General features: G+C 37.2%; 1 protein-coding gene across 1 annotated transcript in view; it reads left to right on the top strand.

Moving 5' to 3' along the window:
* LOC133520817 (acid sphingomyelinase-like phosphodiesterase 3a) overlaps positions 1-19,353 on the top strand; it is a 121,007-nt gene that overhangs the window by 93,242 nt on the left and 8,412 nt on the right. Inside the window, exons 5-8 of the mRNA XM_061855490.1 lie at positions 8,741-8,946; positions 11,745-11,911; positions 16,198-16,396; positions 17,030-17,139. Of these exons, the coding sequence (XP_061711474.1) occupies positions 8,741-8,946; positions 11,745-11,911; positions 16,198-16,396; positions 17,030-17,139 (682 nt within the window). The remainder of the gene's footprint in view (positions 1-8,740; positions 8,947-11,744; positions 11,912-16,197; positions 16,397-17,029; positions 17,140-19,353) is intronic.

Raw genomic sequence — 19,353 nt, 5'->3', positions numbered from 1 at the left:
TCCCCAACTGATAGGTTGTCACAAATCTCAAGTTCACTTGACACTAGTTCTACCGTGAGCTCAATTCTCCCGCACTCGTTCAACAACATAACACTTACATGGCCAGTTGATTATTATGCATACGGTCCATGCACAGCCCGCCGTAAGGGAGATAGTAATTTCCTTTTGTACTCGGACACAGGATCCTTTAGTTAAGTACTTCAGCAGTAAATGTGGAAATTCTAATGAGATTATGGTGAATATTACATGCAAATGCGATGTGAAACGTTTTGTGTTTTAGTAGTTTTTGGAATGTGTAGGTTTAGCATTAGTTATTCTGGTGGAAAAGAACAGAAGTGTTTAGGTGACATTATTGTTGCAAAATTACTACAGTTACTCATTTTATCAAAAAAATTGACAGATTACAGGGCTTATGTCAAAGTGTCAGTAATGTCGCAGCAGTTATGTAGCTGCAGCTACCATCCGAATGTTACTTTTTCCTGACATTGCGGCATCGATCCTACCTCCTCGAATTTGCTCATTGTTGTACTGAGAATTTAAACATTTAACTTAGCTTGCTTTGTTCTATACTAAATAATAAAGGTATACAAGGTGTAACACGAATAATGGGGATCCGTTTAAAGGCTTAATTGGTATTGTGTTGTTAGGAAAAAGTAAACGAGAAATATTTTGAACACGAAAAAACATTTTTTTTTCATGGTGTATGTTGTCCAAATCGGCCAATCCTCCATACAAAGACCAACAATTTTCTTCTTTTTCCTAGTCAGAACACAGACACCGGATATGCCCTTAAAAAAATCTCCACTTTTTTATTACAGCCTGTATGTACAAACTATTTGCCTAAATGATAATTATAATTCAGCCTATATACGTCCCAATGCTGGGCAAAGGAGTCTCATGTGCGATTTGTCTAAAATAGGCATTTGAATTCCTAACTAATGATCTTATCAGAAACTAAAACGACAAATATAGTGTAGATAGATAGAACACACATTATATTCAAAGACATCTGTCAATATCAATAAACTTGTTTTCATTTCCCAATAACCAGAACTAAATCCACAATGCAGTAACAAATGTTGTTCAATACTTCGCAAATTAATGAAATATTCGGCCACAGGTATCATCAAAAATGTACAAGGTAAAGTAAGGGATTCGCCTCAAGCTTTGTCAACTAGCCAACCTACTTAAGGAAATTGGTAATCACGTAAATTTTATCTTTTTGTGATATAAAATTATTTTCGATCATGCTTTTATTGCCCAGTCTCAGTCAACTCAACTAGGTAGCGACGTAGCGTTTTATAAATTACCATCAAAGATACCTACTTGGTTTATCATTAAATCTTAAACCAGCAAGTATAGAAAAATGGAAACAAATTAACTGCAGAAACCGCACAACTGTGGACCTTCACTAAAAATGGTCCATCGTTATATTTATTTTTATTTTATCTTATATTTAATATGAACTTGCAGCTGTATCTATAGAACAAGCGAACAGTGTAAAATTTGAAATAAAAGTGTAAAATTTTGAATATTGGCAATCTTAAGAAACGGGACTTCTTTAGCGCGGGTATTTAGCTTAAAATTTTCATTAAGTAACACATTATATTCGTTGAGAGTTACATACATCCCAGCCGTTTACGCTATCCCAAAGTTATTATATCATTCCTTCCGTCACAGCAAGCTATCGGGACTGGGAGCACGTGCCAGCGAGGGGTTCTATTAATATTTCGCCCGTTAATTTATGAGCATACCTAATTTAGGGGGCTGAGATAATAGAAGCCAAGATAGGATACGAGTACAAGCATACAATAATCTGGGGCAATATTTGATTCGTAGTGATTAATGATCTCTATCAAAATGATAATACAATTTTTAAAGAAAAATAATCAACGTAAGCCCTTACCTACATCAGATCATTTAAAAATTTTAATCGATTGTTAGCGGGTAAGGTTGACTGGTAGAGAATGCCTCGTGGCATTAAGTCCGCCTTTTGTACTATAAGATTGTTTTCTTTTGTACAATAAAGATTAAATAAATAAATAAATTAACAGCGAAAGACCGTTACAACGACTGCAATGACCACGACTACTCCGACAAGAGTATACGACAAGAAGAAAGAGAATCATTTGTTCGGTTTTTTATGCCACAGTCATCAATCATCATTGAGCGTTGAGGAGGCTTCAATTCAAAACAAAAAACAACCTTCAGCCTGATTCGAAGAATGATTAAGACAGTTTAAGATCTTTAAAAGATCGATAACTAAACGGCATGTCAAAATTAACGTTTATTTCGATTCCGCTGTGTTCCCAGTAAGATCTATCTACGATATTACTAACGTCAAAGTGACATTTGTTGCCTTAGAACTTAACTAAACCATAACTTATCGTTATCGTATCTCATTCTTCGAATCGGGCCGTTTGACTTTTAATATTAAACATGCGAAAGCAAGGGTTAATTGTTTTTAATTCATACCGGTTTCATTAAGTATTCAATAATTTGAATTTGAATAATAAAATAAAAAATCACACGAGAAAAATGTTTTTTCTCGAAAGCATGAAAAGCCATAATTATTTTACGATTATTTTCTTATGTTACTATACACTGTCCCTTTATATCATACCATGGCAGTAAAAGGGTTATTTTTATTACACATAATAGACGTGTCTGTATGGAACTAGAGGAAAGGCGATTCCCAAAATATTTCGTGTCAAAAGGCTTTATATTTCAACCTTATTCATGTATGATAAAAATCCCCACAATTTCCGCCATGACCACAAAAATCCCGCTTTATTCCCATTCTCTCAAATCCAGGTAGAAACCTCATTTTCCCGCCGGACAAAGCCCGGAAAAATCCGGTAGCCGTCTCAGCCGGACGGTTCACGTATGCAGCTTAATCTTGCTAGCGTCCGGTTGCCGGAAATCAGAACGGCACGGAATTGAAAAATGTCAAGCCGCGAAACCCATTACAGCAATGTAAATAGCTTTTTGTTTGGAATAAATGCGATACCTCTAATTTCCTGGATTCAATGTTTGGGGATTGAAACAGCACTTAAAGGCTGAAGGGAAGGCTGAATAGATGCGCGGAATAGTTTACTGAAGTAATGTTTGAAGAGGATAAAAGGTAAAATAATGGAATTTAATCGCGTTAGACCTGTTAAGGACATTAAATATGTGTATCAGACGCGAGAAGTGTTATATATTTCAATAGCTAAGTGTTTTCTAACTGGATTAACTAATACAGTCAGCATCGAATATACAAGATAATTTAAAAAGGTGTTTTTAATCGGCTTGAAAAAACAGGTTCTCAGTCTGACCCGTATATTTGTATATGTTTGTTAATTTTATGAAATCACTTTAGGACCCGGGTATGTCCTTAAACTACCTACATCCAAATGAGAGGGATGGGCACTGTGAATGTATTTTCGCTTTGCGTGGCAGGGCACAGGACAGCGGATTAACAAAACAAAACTATACCTCAATAATAAATCACATTATTTGAGATCATAGTAGTACTTAAAGTAGGTAACTTAGCCCTACCTACTATTAGCATATTAATAAAGCGTTATATCATCAAAAAACTCCTGCATCGTGTGGAATGATTTGGCTATTAGATTTATACATACTAAGTGCTATAATATAATATATTGTATGGTGGCCAGATTTGTGTTACTCACAACTAACTATTCTGATCGTATTTTACATGACAGCCACAACGCAATACTGTAAATAATCATTACTGAAAACAATTCATCAATCAATCTTTACTATTCACATATTTCTGCTAATTCTCAACCTTTGGCGTGTACGGCCTTTCTCTATTCTGGTCAAATAAATTTTACAGTGATTTCATTAGTAAAGGCTTAGTCATAAGAGCTTTTATTGTGATGGTAATGCTAGAACACGCGACAAGTATATTAGTGGTTCAGTGGCCTCGTGTGAAAGTTCAGGGTAACCTTTGAGGGTGGGGTAAGAATTGAGAATAGTTCACTTTGGCTTGCGTTTATTGTTTAGGAAATTAGGTCTCCATAGACCTCATTATTATTTGAGCAAATTAAAGTTTATCGAACTCTTTTTGCCAATGTACGAGTACATACAAATCTAAACTTAGAACTTGAACAAACGATCACCTCTCTCAAAATGGATATCAATAAGTAAATAACTCGTAAATTATGGAAACATAAAAAATAATGTTGCGATCTTTAAAAAAAAATACTCACCGTTGCCATACCATCTAAGTAACCCTGAAAAAATTAACGAGCACTTTTTGAACCTTCCGTGCAATAATGATGTTAGCATATCCCTTTTGACGTTCTATGAATTTCACCGATTTGACGCGCATATTTTCAGACTGAAACCTGTAAATGAAACATTAATACTAAATAAATCAATAACAACAAATGCACAAGGTGACGATGGTCTCAATATAGGCATGGTTTCGCTTACTTTATCTGAATCCTTAGCAGCAATCACAACCATTGTCAATAACTCATTAGAGACTGGTACATTCCCTGAGCAGTGGAAAGTGGCAGTTGTTAAACCAATTCCTAAAATCCAAAATCCCAATGACTACAAAGATCTTCGTCCCATTAGCTTGCTTCCTGTCATATCAAAAATAATGGAAAAGGTAGTTTATATGCAAATGACTGAGTACCTCGAGGCAAACAACGTCGTGCCAAAGAAGCAATCAGGTTTTAGGAAGTCTCGTAGCACTGCAACCGCTCTCCTAAACGTTGTAGATGATATTTTGGCTGCACAAGATGCTGGTGAGGATACATTACTGGTCCTGGTTGATTTCTCCCGCACATTTGACACCATTGATACCTCTCTCCTCCTATCTAAAATGGCTTTCTACGGGTTTGACAATTTATCATTGAAATGGTTTCACAGTTATCTCAGTGGTCGTAAACAGTACGTAAAAAATTGTAATGATGATGGCACAGAGATGGTTTCTAGAACACTGCCGGTCACCAGAGGTGTCCCTCAAGGCTCGATCTTAGGACCCATCCTGTTTAGCTTATATAGTGCAGATGTCATTAATCACATAAAACACTGCAACTATCATATATATGCGGATGATATACTGTTGTATATATCGTTTAAAGTAAATGATACCAGTGTGGCTGTTCAAAACATAAATGACGATTTAAATAACATAAATAATTGGTGTGGCCAAAATATTCTACTATTAAACCCATCAAAATCATAATTCATGCTGCTAGGCGCACGGAAGCAAATTGATAAAATTGCAGCACTTGACCCTGTAGTTTCAATAAAAGGTGCTCGTCTAGAAAGAGTCGTTGAAACTCGAAACCTAGGTCTCGTACTGGATGAATGTCTAAGGTTCGAAAAGCATAACGGCTTAAAGTGTTGTACAGGATTCGCGAGTGTTATCTGTTGATATGCGCATCAAATTATGTTATATAACTAAATGATGGTGATGTAGTGTTCGGCGAACGTTTCCTAGCTAGGACAAAGAAAGCACTGCAGCGAATACAAAACGCATGTGCACGGTATTGTTTCCCTGTCCCACGACAAGCACATGTTTCGCCGTTTCTAAACCAGCATGATCTCCTAAACATGAATTCACGTAGACATCTGCACTTTGCCACATTGTTGTTTGGAGTCATACACAATAAAGAACCCTCATACCTATACGAAAAACTTAACTTCTCTCGGCGCGCCATAAGACACGCATCACGACTCACATTTCTTCCACATCGCATGGTTGCCTTCCGTGGCAGCTTTCGTTTTGCTGCCACCATGTGTTGGAATGATTTTCCACCACCAGTACGTAATTCTAATATCGTGTCCACCTTTAAAATCCACCTCCGTAAATTCATACTGGCTGAGCAAAAATTCAACACTTAGGCAACTGTGCGCACACACACACACACACACACACGCACGCACGCACGCACGCACGCACGCACGCACGCACGCACGCACGCACGCACGCACGCACGCACGCACGCACGCACGCACGCACGCACGCACGCACGCACGCACGCACGCACGCACGCACGCACGCACGCACGCACGCACGCACGCACGCACGCACGCACGCACGCACGCACGCACGCACGCACGCACGCACGCACGCACGCACGCACGCACGCACGCACGCACGCACGCACGCACGCACGCACGCACGCACACACACACACACCAATCGCATAGACATTTACCTACATACACACTAACATCCAGGTGACTTATTGGCTAATTTAATGTTTTATTCTATTTTTAATTTTATTTAAGTTTTCCTTACTTTAGAGCGCCACCTAGTCCATCCACTGGGCCTTACTGAAAATCAGCGTCGCGTAGTATGCCATGTCGTTCATACCGCGGCACCAAGCTGAGTGAGGACCATTTAGCGCAACTTATTTTGCAAATAAGTTATTGTGCAAATAAATTCTTTTTCTTTCTTTCTACACTACACTAATCCTACTACACACGGGGTGGTAGTAGGGTTGCCAAAAATATCTCAAATTCTCAGCACAAAAAGCCAAGTACCGTCGAGTAACAGGAAAAAGTGCAATTAGTATAAAAAGAAACTCGTAGAGACAACGCGCCGCCGGCTGAGTATCGGGTTCGTCATAATGGAATTATTTACTCCCTTCGAGGTAGGGTTGCCAAAAATCCAACGTGTTTAAATTACAGTTTTTGCGAAAAAAATATATACTTACTATTTTTGTTCCATAATTCTATTCATGGCTATACTTTTCAATTAGTTGTGTCCAATACGAACAATGCTTATAAGATGTACCATCCGGTGTCGGTCCGATACGGTACCGATCTGTCAGTGTCAAAAGTTACGTTTTTGGGTGTAGAAACGTCACTTTTGACACTAACAGATCAGTATCGTATCGGTGTGACACCTCATAAGCATTGTTCGAATTGGGCCATATGTTGTTTAATCACAAAGTTCCTATTTCTTGCCCCTAAAAAAACAACATTCTAAGTTAGGTACATAAAACACATTTGCCATTCATTTAATTTTGATCGTCTAATATCATAACAGAGTTCCTAAATCTTTCAAAATAGTTACGTTTTTAACTATGGTTTTTAAATTCGACCCACATTTTGAAATTCATACTTTTAGACACAAAAAAGTTAAAAAAACAACCTATTTATATAAAAACAACCCGCAATGTTTGCTCAACTACACTAACAAGCGAGAAACCGCACATTTTGCATAAAAATATCTAGTTTCATTCGTGTTTACTTCCTAAAATATTAAAATCTATTTTATTCTTGACTTAAGTAACGAAAAATCCTAATATTCAATTAAACTTTTATTATTAACAACATATAACGCAATAGGGACGACTTTGTCTTTTCTCTAAAATACCAATATGTGTTTCTAACAAAATATTCTTCATCCGAGACTCGACAACCCTACTTGGAGATAAAGTACGTAACCTCTCCTGCAAATAAACCAATTATATAACAAAAGGAAGCTTCAATCGATGAGGCGAGCTGATTGGGAGCGAGACGACAGTATGCATTAGTGCAGGACTAATTTATTGTTTAATGTAGGGGTATTTTTCTAGAGCCATCTCTCGTTTTAGCGTTTATCTCGGTATCCTTTGTACTGTTGCTTCGGATTCTAGGGTGTTTTTATGGAGCGAAATTTTTTTTTATACTACGTCGGTGGCAAACAAGCATACGGCCCACCTGATGGTAAGCAGTCTCCGTAGCCTATGTACGCCTGCAATTCCAGAGGAGTTACGTTACATGCGCGTTGCCGACCCTAAACCCGCCCCCGCTCGTTGAGCTCTGGCAACCTTAGGTACTCACCGGCAGGAACACAACACTATGAGTAGGGTCTAGTGTTATTTGGCTGCGGTTTTCTGTAAGGTGGAGGTACTTTCCCAGTTGGGCTCTGCTCTAGATCTGGAATTACATCCACTGGCTGTGCCCTACCACACAAAGCGAGATAACATTCACAATGCCCAAACTTCTCTTTTGGACGTAGTTGAAGGACGTACCCGGGTCCAAAGAGATATTTGATTTTATTATCTACTAAGGTACTTTATTTACATAATGGATATATACAGCGGACCTACTATTCATAATTAACTTGCATCTAAAATGGGCCCTTGAGGCTTTGTGCCAAGGATGCTGGCGGCATGTTTTTTTTATGATACAGGAGGCAAACGAGCAGGCGGATCACCTGATGGTAAGCGATTACCGCCACCCATGGATACCTGCAACACCAAAGGGGTTTTAAGTGCGTTGCCGGCCTTTAAGATGGGAGTACGCTCTTTGTATCACATGTCCTCGTTGTATCACAATGCTGATACGTTTTGCGAGGACACCGCCAGCTCTTATGCCACCAGTTACGTCATCCAGACGTTTCTCGGTTTTTGCAAAAAACTTGTGCGACTACTTTTTAATATCAACTTTAACTGGCCTTTTTTGCGATATCACAAAAATAAGAACGTAATTAAATACATTATGCTATTGTTTAGAGTTATGAATAATAAACTAAATATTGGGTTATGTCAGTTCATATTTGTAAACAATTTATAAGTTAGGTATATAAAAAGTAAGGTATTCGAAAATTAAGATTATCAGTTAATTTGGCTTCACTCGTTATTTAAATCGATATCAAGCCACAGCAATAGATAGTCACCAATAAAAGTCCACTTTTATCTAAATCTCAACTTTTTTATCTTCGAATTTCTCTTGAATTCTATTCAATACGACATTTTCATCATCCTTTTCTTTTCAGTGACATCCTCTCATCATCCATGGAGCACCTAAAAGAGGAATACAAACTAGAAGCGGTCCGAAACGTGACAGATATCCTGAGCCGGACGTTCAGCAGCCAGTTCGTCTTCCCAGCGCTGGGTCACAACGACCCACCGCCATCGAGAAAACTGGTCGACATGTGGATGCAGTGGCTGCCCACAGAAGCCCTTCAGACTTTTGAAACTGGTAATTATTTTTTATCCCGAACCGGACGTCCAACAGCCAATTCGTCTTCCACGCGCTGGGTCACAACAACCCCCCGCCATCGAGGAAGCTGGTCGACATGTGGATGCAGTAGCTGCCCACAGAAGACCTTCAGACTTTTGAAACTGGTAATATTTTTTTAATATCTAGGATCCCATGCTGTTTCAACCCTTTTGATAATTTCTTGTCAGTGCTTGAGAAATCGTATTAACTTTACGTTAGACATTATTAAAACTAACTACTTCTTTCAGGTTATAACAACAAAAACAATAAATGTAATCAATGAAAACAATTTGTATATCCTACATCATCCCTTTATTAAATAAAACTAAATTGAAACCATTACCATCAAAAGCATAGGTACTAAACAGAATCCGCAACAAACTTCGTCCAATCTACATAAGTGATAATCCGCCACAGGCTTCGTCATAAATGTAGGTACAACATAAAATCCGCAACAAGCTTTGTCCAAAAACTTAACACTACCTCGCCTCTCTGTTAATCCCCAAAATGACTCGTAAATAAGTAAGTTCGTCGTAAGTTCCAAAAATACTGGCCGCATTTACCGCGCTGTACTGCCTGTGATATTTGCTGGGCCAGGTACCTCGCTCTCTTAACCGCTGCCCCAGATTTTTAATAAAGGTTTTCACCTCAGAACACCAGGGTCCACCAGTTTCCACTGTAACCGGGACAAAGTCGTAAACTGGTTCCAAGTTTGAGTATTTGTATATTCTGTGCAATCATATCATTGGCGGAAGAAACTGTGTAGCGTCTTTGTTCGGTCTATTTAATAAATAATAAGTTTTAAGCTTTTTAGGTATTTTAGATCGATTGGGATGGCAGATAATTTAACTCAATTCTGAATATATATACTAGTAAGCGTAGGTTTTGTTATATGAACTTATTACCAGTCATTATACCTATTATTAATCATTAGATCTTTAGTGAAACATGCCTCTGTTATAAACATGCCATGTTTCTGGCCTTAGTAATAACTTTTAAATATGAAAATGTTGCCAAGTAATTAATAATGTAAGTTAACGGAGTAAATTATGTCGCAAGCGTGAACAGCAAACAGTTGTTTCTAGTTTACTACTTTTTAACATGACATCATTTGGTGGTTGATCTATTTATTATGCAAATGTAAAATTTGAATGCTCAAATATTTGTGTTAATTCATTAATAAACAAATAATTATATAACATAAATCCTAATAGTACCTATACTAAAACTAATTTAGAGATTGGAAGTAGCAAGAAAAATATTAGTTGTTATTAGTAGTAATTGTGATTCGAAATGATTAATTATTTATTATATTTGAATAATGATGATGAAATGGATATTCCAATGTATGCATTTCCTTTGTTCTTTTTATTATATTTGTTTGACATTTAGAATTTATTCTAGAAACAATCTAGACTAGTATTTTTTATACATTTTTTTTGTATGACTATATTTTGTGAAATTTTAAATATTAAATTTGATCTATGAATTATATTCATTAGTATTATATATGGAATAATATTTACAACGTCAATAAATTGCTCTGATAATTAGTTTAAGATAATTATATGTAATACTGTCTTACTATTCATAAGTGCTAGGCCTACATGAATAAAGTATATTTTGAATTGAATTGAAAAGTTCAGAGGAAGCGAAAGAGGTATTTCAGAATCGTAGCAAGTGGAAATCCGTGGTCTCGCCTACCCCTCCGGGAAATAGGCGAGATTATGTATGTATATACTACCTGTTAGCTTCAAGTTGGCAGTTACCTCTGGCCCGCTTTCCAGCAACACCTTCTCTGACGCCTTATCCACTCGGCTTCCATAGCGTTATACCTTTTATACATTCACAATAATTATTAAATAAAACGAGCAATAAAAAATTAAGTACGAAATTATTTATTGTCAATAGAACGCCTAGTGTAAATTTATTTGATAGCGTGACGTGACGTACGTGTTTGTGTTAAGTCTCATTTTGTATGGAATTTCGAAACAGCGCGCCAAGCTGGACGTTTTGGACACTCAAAATCCCATACAAAATGAGACTTAACGCAAACGCGTACGTCACGACTCGCTATCGAATAAATTTACACTGATTTTACAAACACTTTTTATACAAAAATAGTCCCTTTTTTCTTCTCTGTATATTATCTTTATGGAAAATATTTGTACACATTTGATGTCTATTGACCACAGCTATACCCCTTAGAGATTTTTTTCGATTTTTAATTATAATAATAGTTGTAAGTATTAAATATATTAAAACGAGTCATTCACGTATTTTAAGTCGAAAACAAACGTGTTTCTTATGGAAGTCTTTTTATAAAAATAGTTGTGAGCTTTGAAAATTTGTATATAATATTGTTTTCCGCTTCTAACCCTTATAATAATTATTAAATCAAAAAACGAAAGGGCATGGGTGTGGTTAATAAACATTAAATTAAGTATAAATGTTTTCTATAATGTCAATATCCAGAGGGGAAAATTGGAACTATGTACTGGAGGAGCGGTCATCCAAGGCTTGAACTCAGTACTTTGATTTTGTGAAATTCATTGGTCATTCTTTCATTGTTATTTATACGAGTAAATATAACATATTTACAAGTCAAACAAGTTCAATTAATCGATTAATATTATATATCACTTTATCTTAAGATAGTAACATTTCATTTCTTTTAGCAAAAATACACTTAGTTTAAAGTTATTTTTAAAATAAGCCCAACAACAAAGTAGGAGATTGTGAAAGTTAAATGATTAACAAAGTCCTATTTGCTTCAGGTGGCTACTACACAATAGAGCAATCCCACAGTAAGCTGCGGATTGTGGTGTTAAACAGCGTGCTGTGGGCTGGCGGAGCCGCCCGAACTGACGGTCCACATCGGGGCAGAGCGCAGTGGGAATGGTTAGAGCAAGTGCTTAGCAAGGCTAGGAGGAAAAGTGAAATGGTAAGTTAACTTACTCGTTCTACTTACTTATTACTGTAACGCGACGACCCGAAGTTGATCTTGGCCTCCGACACCAAACACCGTCATGCTTCTCTGTCCAAAGCCGTTTCTGTCCAATCGACGGCGTCGAGTTCATTATTATAAACAGCGTGCTATGGACTGGCGGAGCCGTTCAAACTGATGGCTCACACCTGGTCAGAGCGCAGTGGGAATGGTTAGAGCAAGTGCTTAGCAAGGCTAGGAGGAAAAGTGAATTGGTAAGTCTGTTCAGCTTACATCCTTCTGAACAGTGTGTATTGTGGCTAGATCGGGTGCTTAACATGGCTAAAAGCAAAAGTGAGATAGTAAGTCGGTTCAAATCAATATGATCATTCGAAACAGCATGCTTTAAGTTGGCAGAGCTGCTTGAGCTGATGGCCCACACTGAGACAGATCGCAGTGGGAATGATCAGAACAAGTGCTAGGAGGTAAAGTGAGTATGGTACGTTGTCCTCATCATTATTTTAACACGTTCACGGACAGTCGAGAGACGTAAATGAAGAGCCTCGTGATATGACACCACGCCTGCAGTAGCTGATGAATTTTACTTTGACAAAACCGCAATCCCGTCCACAGACGCGGGGCTGAGTTTTCATAGGATTTTAAGTCAAGTATCATGGACCGACGATCTGGTTAAAATCGCGGTAAACCATTGGTTGAGGGCAGCGAATAACCGTTCGTTCTGGAGATCCTTGGGGGAGGTCTTTGTCCAGCAGTGGACGTCTTTCGGCTGAGACGACGACGACAAGTATCATGCCATTTTAGGCACATCACAAGACTGTAATGTCACAGTTTAAAAATATTCAGAGTTGTCTACCGACTTTGTGCATCACCAGTAAATAGATCATGACGCATACTGTGGCGCAACAAGGCAGAGGACTTTACGGCTATAGACGGGGTACCGTCACAAGTCCCTTCGATATATGAAGATGTAGTCCCGCCCAATGTTTTCAATACAAAACACTTTACGTTCTTTCCTAGGATAAAATACATAAGTCCATAACTGAGAATATTGGGCAGAGACCTAAATTTCCTTGAAACATACTCGATTTTACTCGGGCGACATAACTCTGATATTCGGGCGATTTACTTCTGTAGGTAAGCCAGCAAAAATTCTTTTAGTAGGTACTTATCTTTTGACCTTTGAGTTATCTTTATTGTACACAAGCCGAGACGAGACATTTTAGACGTGCCGCATCAGTCATGGCCCCAAGGGTCTGAAATAATGTTTGAATAGCGTGAAAATATATCAGACACTAGTTGTATGTCGGGGTCTTGTCCTAGGCTTTTATATTAAATTCACCCAGATTTATATAACATTATATTACCTCTTCTTCCTCGCGTTGTCCCGGCATTTTGCCACGGCTCATGGGAGCCTGGGGTCCGCTTGACAACTAATCCCAAGATTTGGCGTAGGCACTAGTTTTTACGAAAGCGACTGCCATCTGACCTTCCAACCCAGAGTGCAGAGGATAAACTAGGCCTTGTTGGGGTTAGTCCAGTTTCCACACGATGTTTTCCTTCATCGAAAAGCGACTGGTAAATATCAAATGATATTTCGTACATAAGTTCTGAAAAACTCATTGTTACGAGCCGGGGTTTGAACCCGCGACCTTTGGATTGCATGTCGCACGCTCTTACCGCTAGGCCACCAGCGCTTCTTACGTTCATCGTTCGTTATCATCGTACGTCGCGGCGTACATGTACAAGTACAAACACAACTGAGTTTTGAACTCTTAAGAAAGTTCATATTCAAAAACATAACTTGGCCTGGGCCTTACGGGGTTTTTATATGACAAAAACATTTGCTAATGTTAACCAATTATCGGAACTATAGGTACTCAGCTGACGCGAAAAAATCAGTAAAGCGCATTCAGTGAAATAAGAATAAATCTCGTTTTTTCTTCGCATTCGCCCCCATTTTAGTGTGCAGCGAGACACTCGAAGAGTTAATGGCTTCTACATTTTTTACAGGCAGTGTATTTTCTTTTAAAAATACTCCCCCATTTCTGTCGTTTACATTAACTTGAATGCTTTCTTTATTATAGTAAAAAGAGTTATTTTGCAAGTATTTATACGTACTTATCTATATGAATTTAATATCTCGTCTTTGACATGTAAAGTGGAAAATGTATGCCAATTTTATTACAAATACAAATACACGTTAATATTAGATAAAGAAATGTTACACATTTTATTGGCAATTTATTCTACGATATAGAAGGCTATTGAATTATGTTTTATGATATTTTATTAGTTGTGAAAATAAAGTTATCTTATTTATTGAAACTAGTTTATCCCTTGGTGTGTTGTTAATTGGTTTCTGAATAGCTATTCAATCAGAACTAAATAAATGATAACAAAATTAATGTTTTTTTTTCTGGACTGTGTTGTAAGTTATATTTACTTAATTGGTTATAACTTTTGTAAAACTTGCTCAAAGTAAACTTAATTACGTGTCTTACATACGTAGTTTTATATTTATTTTCGTCCATAAACTAACTTTGAAATATTACGATAGTTTATTCTAAACTATAGTAATATTAATATATAATATTCTCCTTAACGTATTTTATTAATGATTAAGTAGTAGGCTCTCGAATCTCTTTGTTAGTTATATTTACTTAATTGTTTATGAATTTGTAAGACTTGCTCAAAGTAAATCTTAATTACACGTCTTACATACGCAGTTTTATATTTATTTTCGTCCATAAACCAACTTTGAAATTTTACTATAGTTTATTCTCTTTAACATAATATGTTTCTTTCAAGAAGCTCTATCTCGAAGATTTAATTCCGCTCATTCCGTCGTTGAAATTAGAATATAATGAATATTAGATTTATACGTAGATACTTCAAAGAACTGGTATATTCAATTAAGTTCAGTGCTGGTGGCGTAACGCTCTGATTTTTAGTATAGGTGGTATAGGCAAGTAAAACGATTTTGTGTTACCAACGTCCATTTAGTGGCGCAACCAAAAACTGCGTCGTCAAAATGATTTTTATATTTTAAGATTTTTACTATCGATGTATGTTAGTTTGTAAGGTATGTATGTATGGGCCTTAGTTGCCTGAAAATAAATGATATTTGATTTGATTTTGATTTAGTTAGATAATTTAAATATTAGATTAAATATTTATCAACCCAGAGATTCTATGTGAGTGTGGGTACAAACACGTAAGCTGAGTATAATTTAATTAATCTCCTCATATCATATTTTCGTGATTTATTTCATAGTTCTTATAATAATGTAACGATGGGCGTCATAATAACATTGAGTGCGAGAAACATCCTAGGCTCTGACAAAAATACCTTACTGCCTAAGTGTTCTTCATAATTCTCGACACGAATTCCATAACGTCGGATGTGAATCTTCTTCTTCTTCCTTGCTCTTTCCCACTTTAGGTGGGGTCGGCTCTCCTAATTATTGTGCGCCACGACATTCTATCGAGGGTTGTCGGGTCAGGTAGATTATTCCTATCAAGGAGCGTGGCCATGCTGGTCCACCATGTTGCCGGCGGGCGTCCCCTGCCTCTCTTTTTCTCCGGCAGGTCTAGAGCTTTTTTGACGATATACTCATCATCCCTACGCATCACGTGCCCAAACCACCTTAGACGGTTTTCTGTAAGCTTTTCGGGTATTAGGGCCACCTTAAATTATAGTTAGTTATATATTAATATCCGATCAAAATGACATTTTCATATAATGGTAATAATTAGCGCGTCTTTTTTCTAGTAAGAAGTTTGACGCTCGCATTTTATTTCTTTTTAATTTCCTAGATACCGAATGTACATTAAGGTCGGATTTTACAGTTTTCTATATTTCCGCGAGGCATTATTTTCACGTCTGTTTTTTTTTTTCATAATTGTGCCCCTGAAATGTTTTATTTTTGTGGATTGTTGTGAATGACTCGATATGCATTTGAAGTTCAGGCATATTATGAGGTGATATTATTAGTAGATACGACATTTTACCTTCAAATTGAGTAAACTACCTTCAGAATTTTAATTTTAAGCATTCCTAAGTTATCAATGCCTAAAATATATGAAGTGTAGAAATATATGGTATGGTGAAAATAAGGCTTTATCATTAAATTTTATCAAATGGAAATTTCGAAATTTTGGAAAGTTTACGGCGCCATATCAGTACTCATGTACTTTTCTTAGATATTTCCTTTCTCTTTTACTATTAATAACTCTTTGCCTATAGTATATTTGAAATACCTATATGTGCGTTTTTGTCGTAGGTGTACATAGTAGCACACGCCGGCCCCGGCGTGGAAGAACGTCACGGCGCCGGCAGCGCCTCAGCGGCTGGAGGCGGGGAGTTGACCCCTCAAGCGAACGCTAGGCTCATACACCTTATCAGGGCATTCAGTGACGTCATCGTGGGGCAGTTCTATGGCCATAGACATACGGATACCTTCAGACTGGTTTATAGTGAAGGTGAGTTTGTTTGTCGCTTGTTTCCAACACTACCTAAGAGTAGGTCTCATCAAGGCAAGATTTTCTAACTTAGTAAGGGCGATATACCACCTCAAGTCAATAACAGGCCCATACACCTCATCAGGGTTTTCAGTGACGTCATTGTGGTACAGTTCTGTGAATGGTCATGGAGACATGGATACCTCCATAATTTTGTATGGTGAAATCAGCGCAAAATATGTTTTTTCGTTTGCTTAAAAATACGCAAAGTAGAATGAGTGAAAGAAATGATCTTTGTACACACAGCTGCAAAAGCTTACACTTTTGCAGATCGCTGTACCTACAATTTAAAAATATAATTCGCTTGAAGATTTTTGGGTTGGAAGGTCAGTTTTCTTCCGCTAAATTGTGCCTGATGAGCAAACTCTAACCTAATTTACCGATCAGCTCCAGACAGACCGCAATCTGGTAATCTCGAACAGTGTAAAATAATTATTCTATTCATCACTACATGAATAATGGATCGAATATCTTTACTATCCTTGAAATTCCCCAGTCCAGATAAACAATTTTCATTTTATTGCTGAAGATTTCCGTGTTTAAAATTAAATAGCCAGGAGTTTAAGGTAATAATGTTGTGTTCATTTTATTTAGGTCGACCAGTATCTTGGGCCTTCCTCGCGCCGTCGGTGACCCCAAGGGGCGCCGGCAGCATATCCAATCCGGGCTTAAGATTATACAAGTTTGACTCCAACAACGGAAAGGTAAAATTAACATTCATTTATATATCTTCGTATTAATTAATTTGTTTGAAAGGAAATAAATAAGTCCCGACGCAGATCGAAATACTGTACGTACGTCTCGCGTCGAGTGTTGGTTCCTATGCACATTCTTTCAAGTCTCTTGTAGGGGTTATAGCCCAATCGGAATAGAACAAACCTCTCTCCACAAACACAACAACAAACAACAACAAAAAACAAACACACAAATCAAACAACAAACAAACAAATCTCTGAAACAGTCCTGACATTTGGTAAGTATGTAGATTAAAGGCCCCTTTTTCATGTCGACACCGTTTGACATTTGGGGACCTCGAGGAATCGGAGCCATCTTGGAAAATGTGTAGCATCCCGAAGAAATTCGCGTTTTACTCTAAATCTACGTTATCTAGGACAATATGGTGTAAGACAGCATTAAAGCTTATTAAATTTTATACAAAAAATTCTAGATATTTTTGCGGAAAAAAAACATCTTGTTATAGAAAATACTTCCTGAATCTAGTTATAGCGCTTATACACTTCCAGGGGACATTATCTTAATAGGAAACTCAGAGGAATATGAATTCCACTTTTGTCTGTATATTTGTACATGATCTACCCCAATATCAACATTTTACTCGAGTGCGACTTTACCAGAAAGTAGGGTTATGGATATAAGTACTGATGATTCAGTGCACCCTGTAGGTTAGAATACGGGCCGGATTTTTAAAAATGACAAATTTATAGATTCCTCTTACTCTTCACAACCGGTTAACACTTGTTAAAGAAAAATCAGTACAGCCGAGCCGCCTTGAGAGGATGCCAAATATTAAATTTTTTTTTCTTTTAGCGCTTACCTAAATTATTCGTGGATTTCAATAAAACAGACATCAGGTAGATCCATAATTGGTACACGAGTGCTATGCAATACAAATTTACTAAAATTAACGGAGGAAAAAGGCTTAGGGATTAATATTGTGATTGCAAAAACAGATTTTAGGTCTTAAATGGGGTTCAAATAATAATGACAGTAATCAAATTTGATACATACAATCTCTAGGATCCATGTTAACGTTCCTTAAAATAGAAGGTTTGGGGACCACGACGATCAGGCGCCATCTTGAGAAGTATTCGCCTTTTTTGTTTTTTAATACTTCTCTTCTTCTTCTTTTTTTTAATACTACGTCGGTGGCAAACAAGCATACGGCCCGCCTGATGGTAAGCAGTATCGGTAGCCTATGTGCGCCTGCAACTCCAGAGGAGTTACATGCGAATTGCTGACCCTAATAACCCCCTCCCACCCCTCGTTGAGCTCTGGCAACCTTACTCACCGGCAGGAACACAACACTATGAGTAGGGTCTAGTGTTATTTGGCTCCGGTTTTCTGTAAGGTGGAGGTACTTCCCCACTTGGGCTTTGCTCTAGATCTGGAATGACATCCGCTGTGCTGTGCCCTACCGCGAGATGACATTCACAATGCCCATACCTCTCTTAAAACTTTTCAACTTAAAAAATAACTGAGAAAATTGTTTGTACAGTATTATAAATGAATGTGCTGAACGACCAATAAATGTCATAGTAATTCGGTTAAGTTATGTTCTAAATCTAATGTATGGGGAAAACAAACATTATAGCCAGCTTGAAATGTACTTACTATGATACCTTTGGGTATGGTGCTTTATAAACACCATACCCAACTGCTATGTGCATTTGTAAACGTGGCAAATATCTTATTAATTAAAATAAGCATGATTGTTCAGTTTTAGTCTCAATAAATCAAAATTATCCAATAGAAACTTTGTATTTTGAAAATACTTAGTATGAACTGAACTTCGACTTAATTGTTGAGCGCCAAAGTTTGTCATCTATTAAAGGGAGCTGTCTAAACTTCTATCTGAACATTATTATGATTAGACTTTGAAATACAATACTTGCTTCTATCAAATACAGACTTAATTGTATATAAATTTTGCAATAAATATAAGGCGGTCGCGGTGCTAGAAGTTCGAATTTGAAGTGTTCAAACTTCATAAATTGTGTCCCATTACAGCGCATTCTCAACCAATACGTATGTCTACTACGTGGGATCTCAAAATTAGATGAATATGTAGAGTTTAAACACTTCTAGCTCATATTTCGTACTACTTAATTACTGTTTTGAGAAGTCGCATGATCGGTACCTGAAGGAAAACTTTATCATAAACATCTACACGATAAAGT

Source organism: Cydia pomonella, chromosome 8 (assembly GCF_033807575.1).
Source record: "Cydia pomonella isolate Wapato2018A chromosome 8, ilCydPomo1, whole genome shotgun sequence".
Taxonomy (NCBI): domain Eukaryota; kingdom Metazoa; phylum Arthropoda; class Insecta; order Lepidoptera; family Tortricidae; genus Cydia; species Cydia pomonella.
This window is presented reverse-complemented; position numbering and strand designations above follow the sequence as displayed.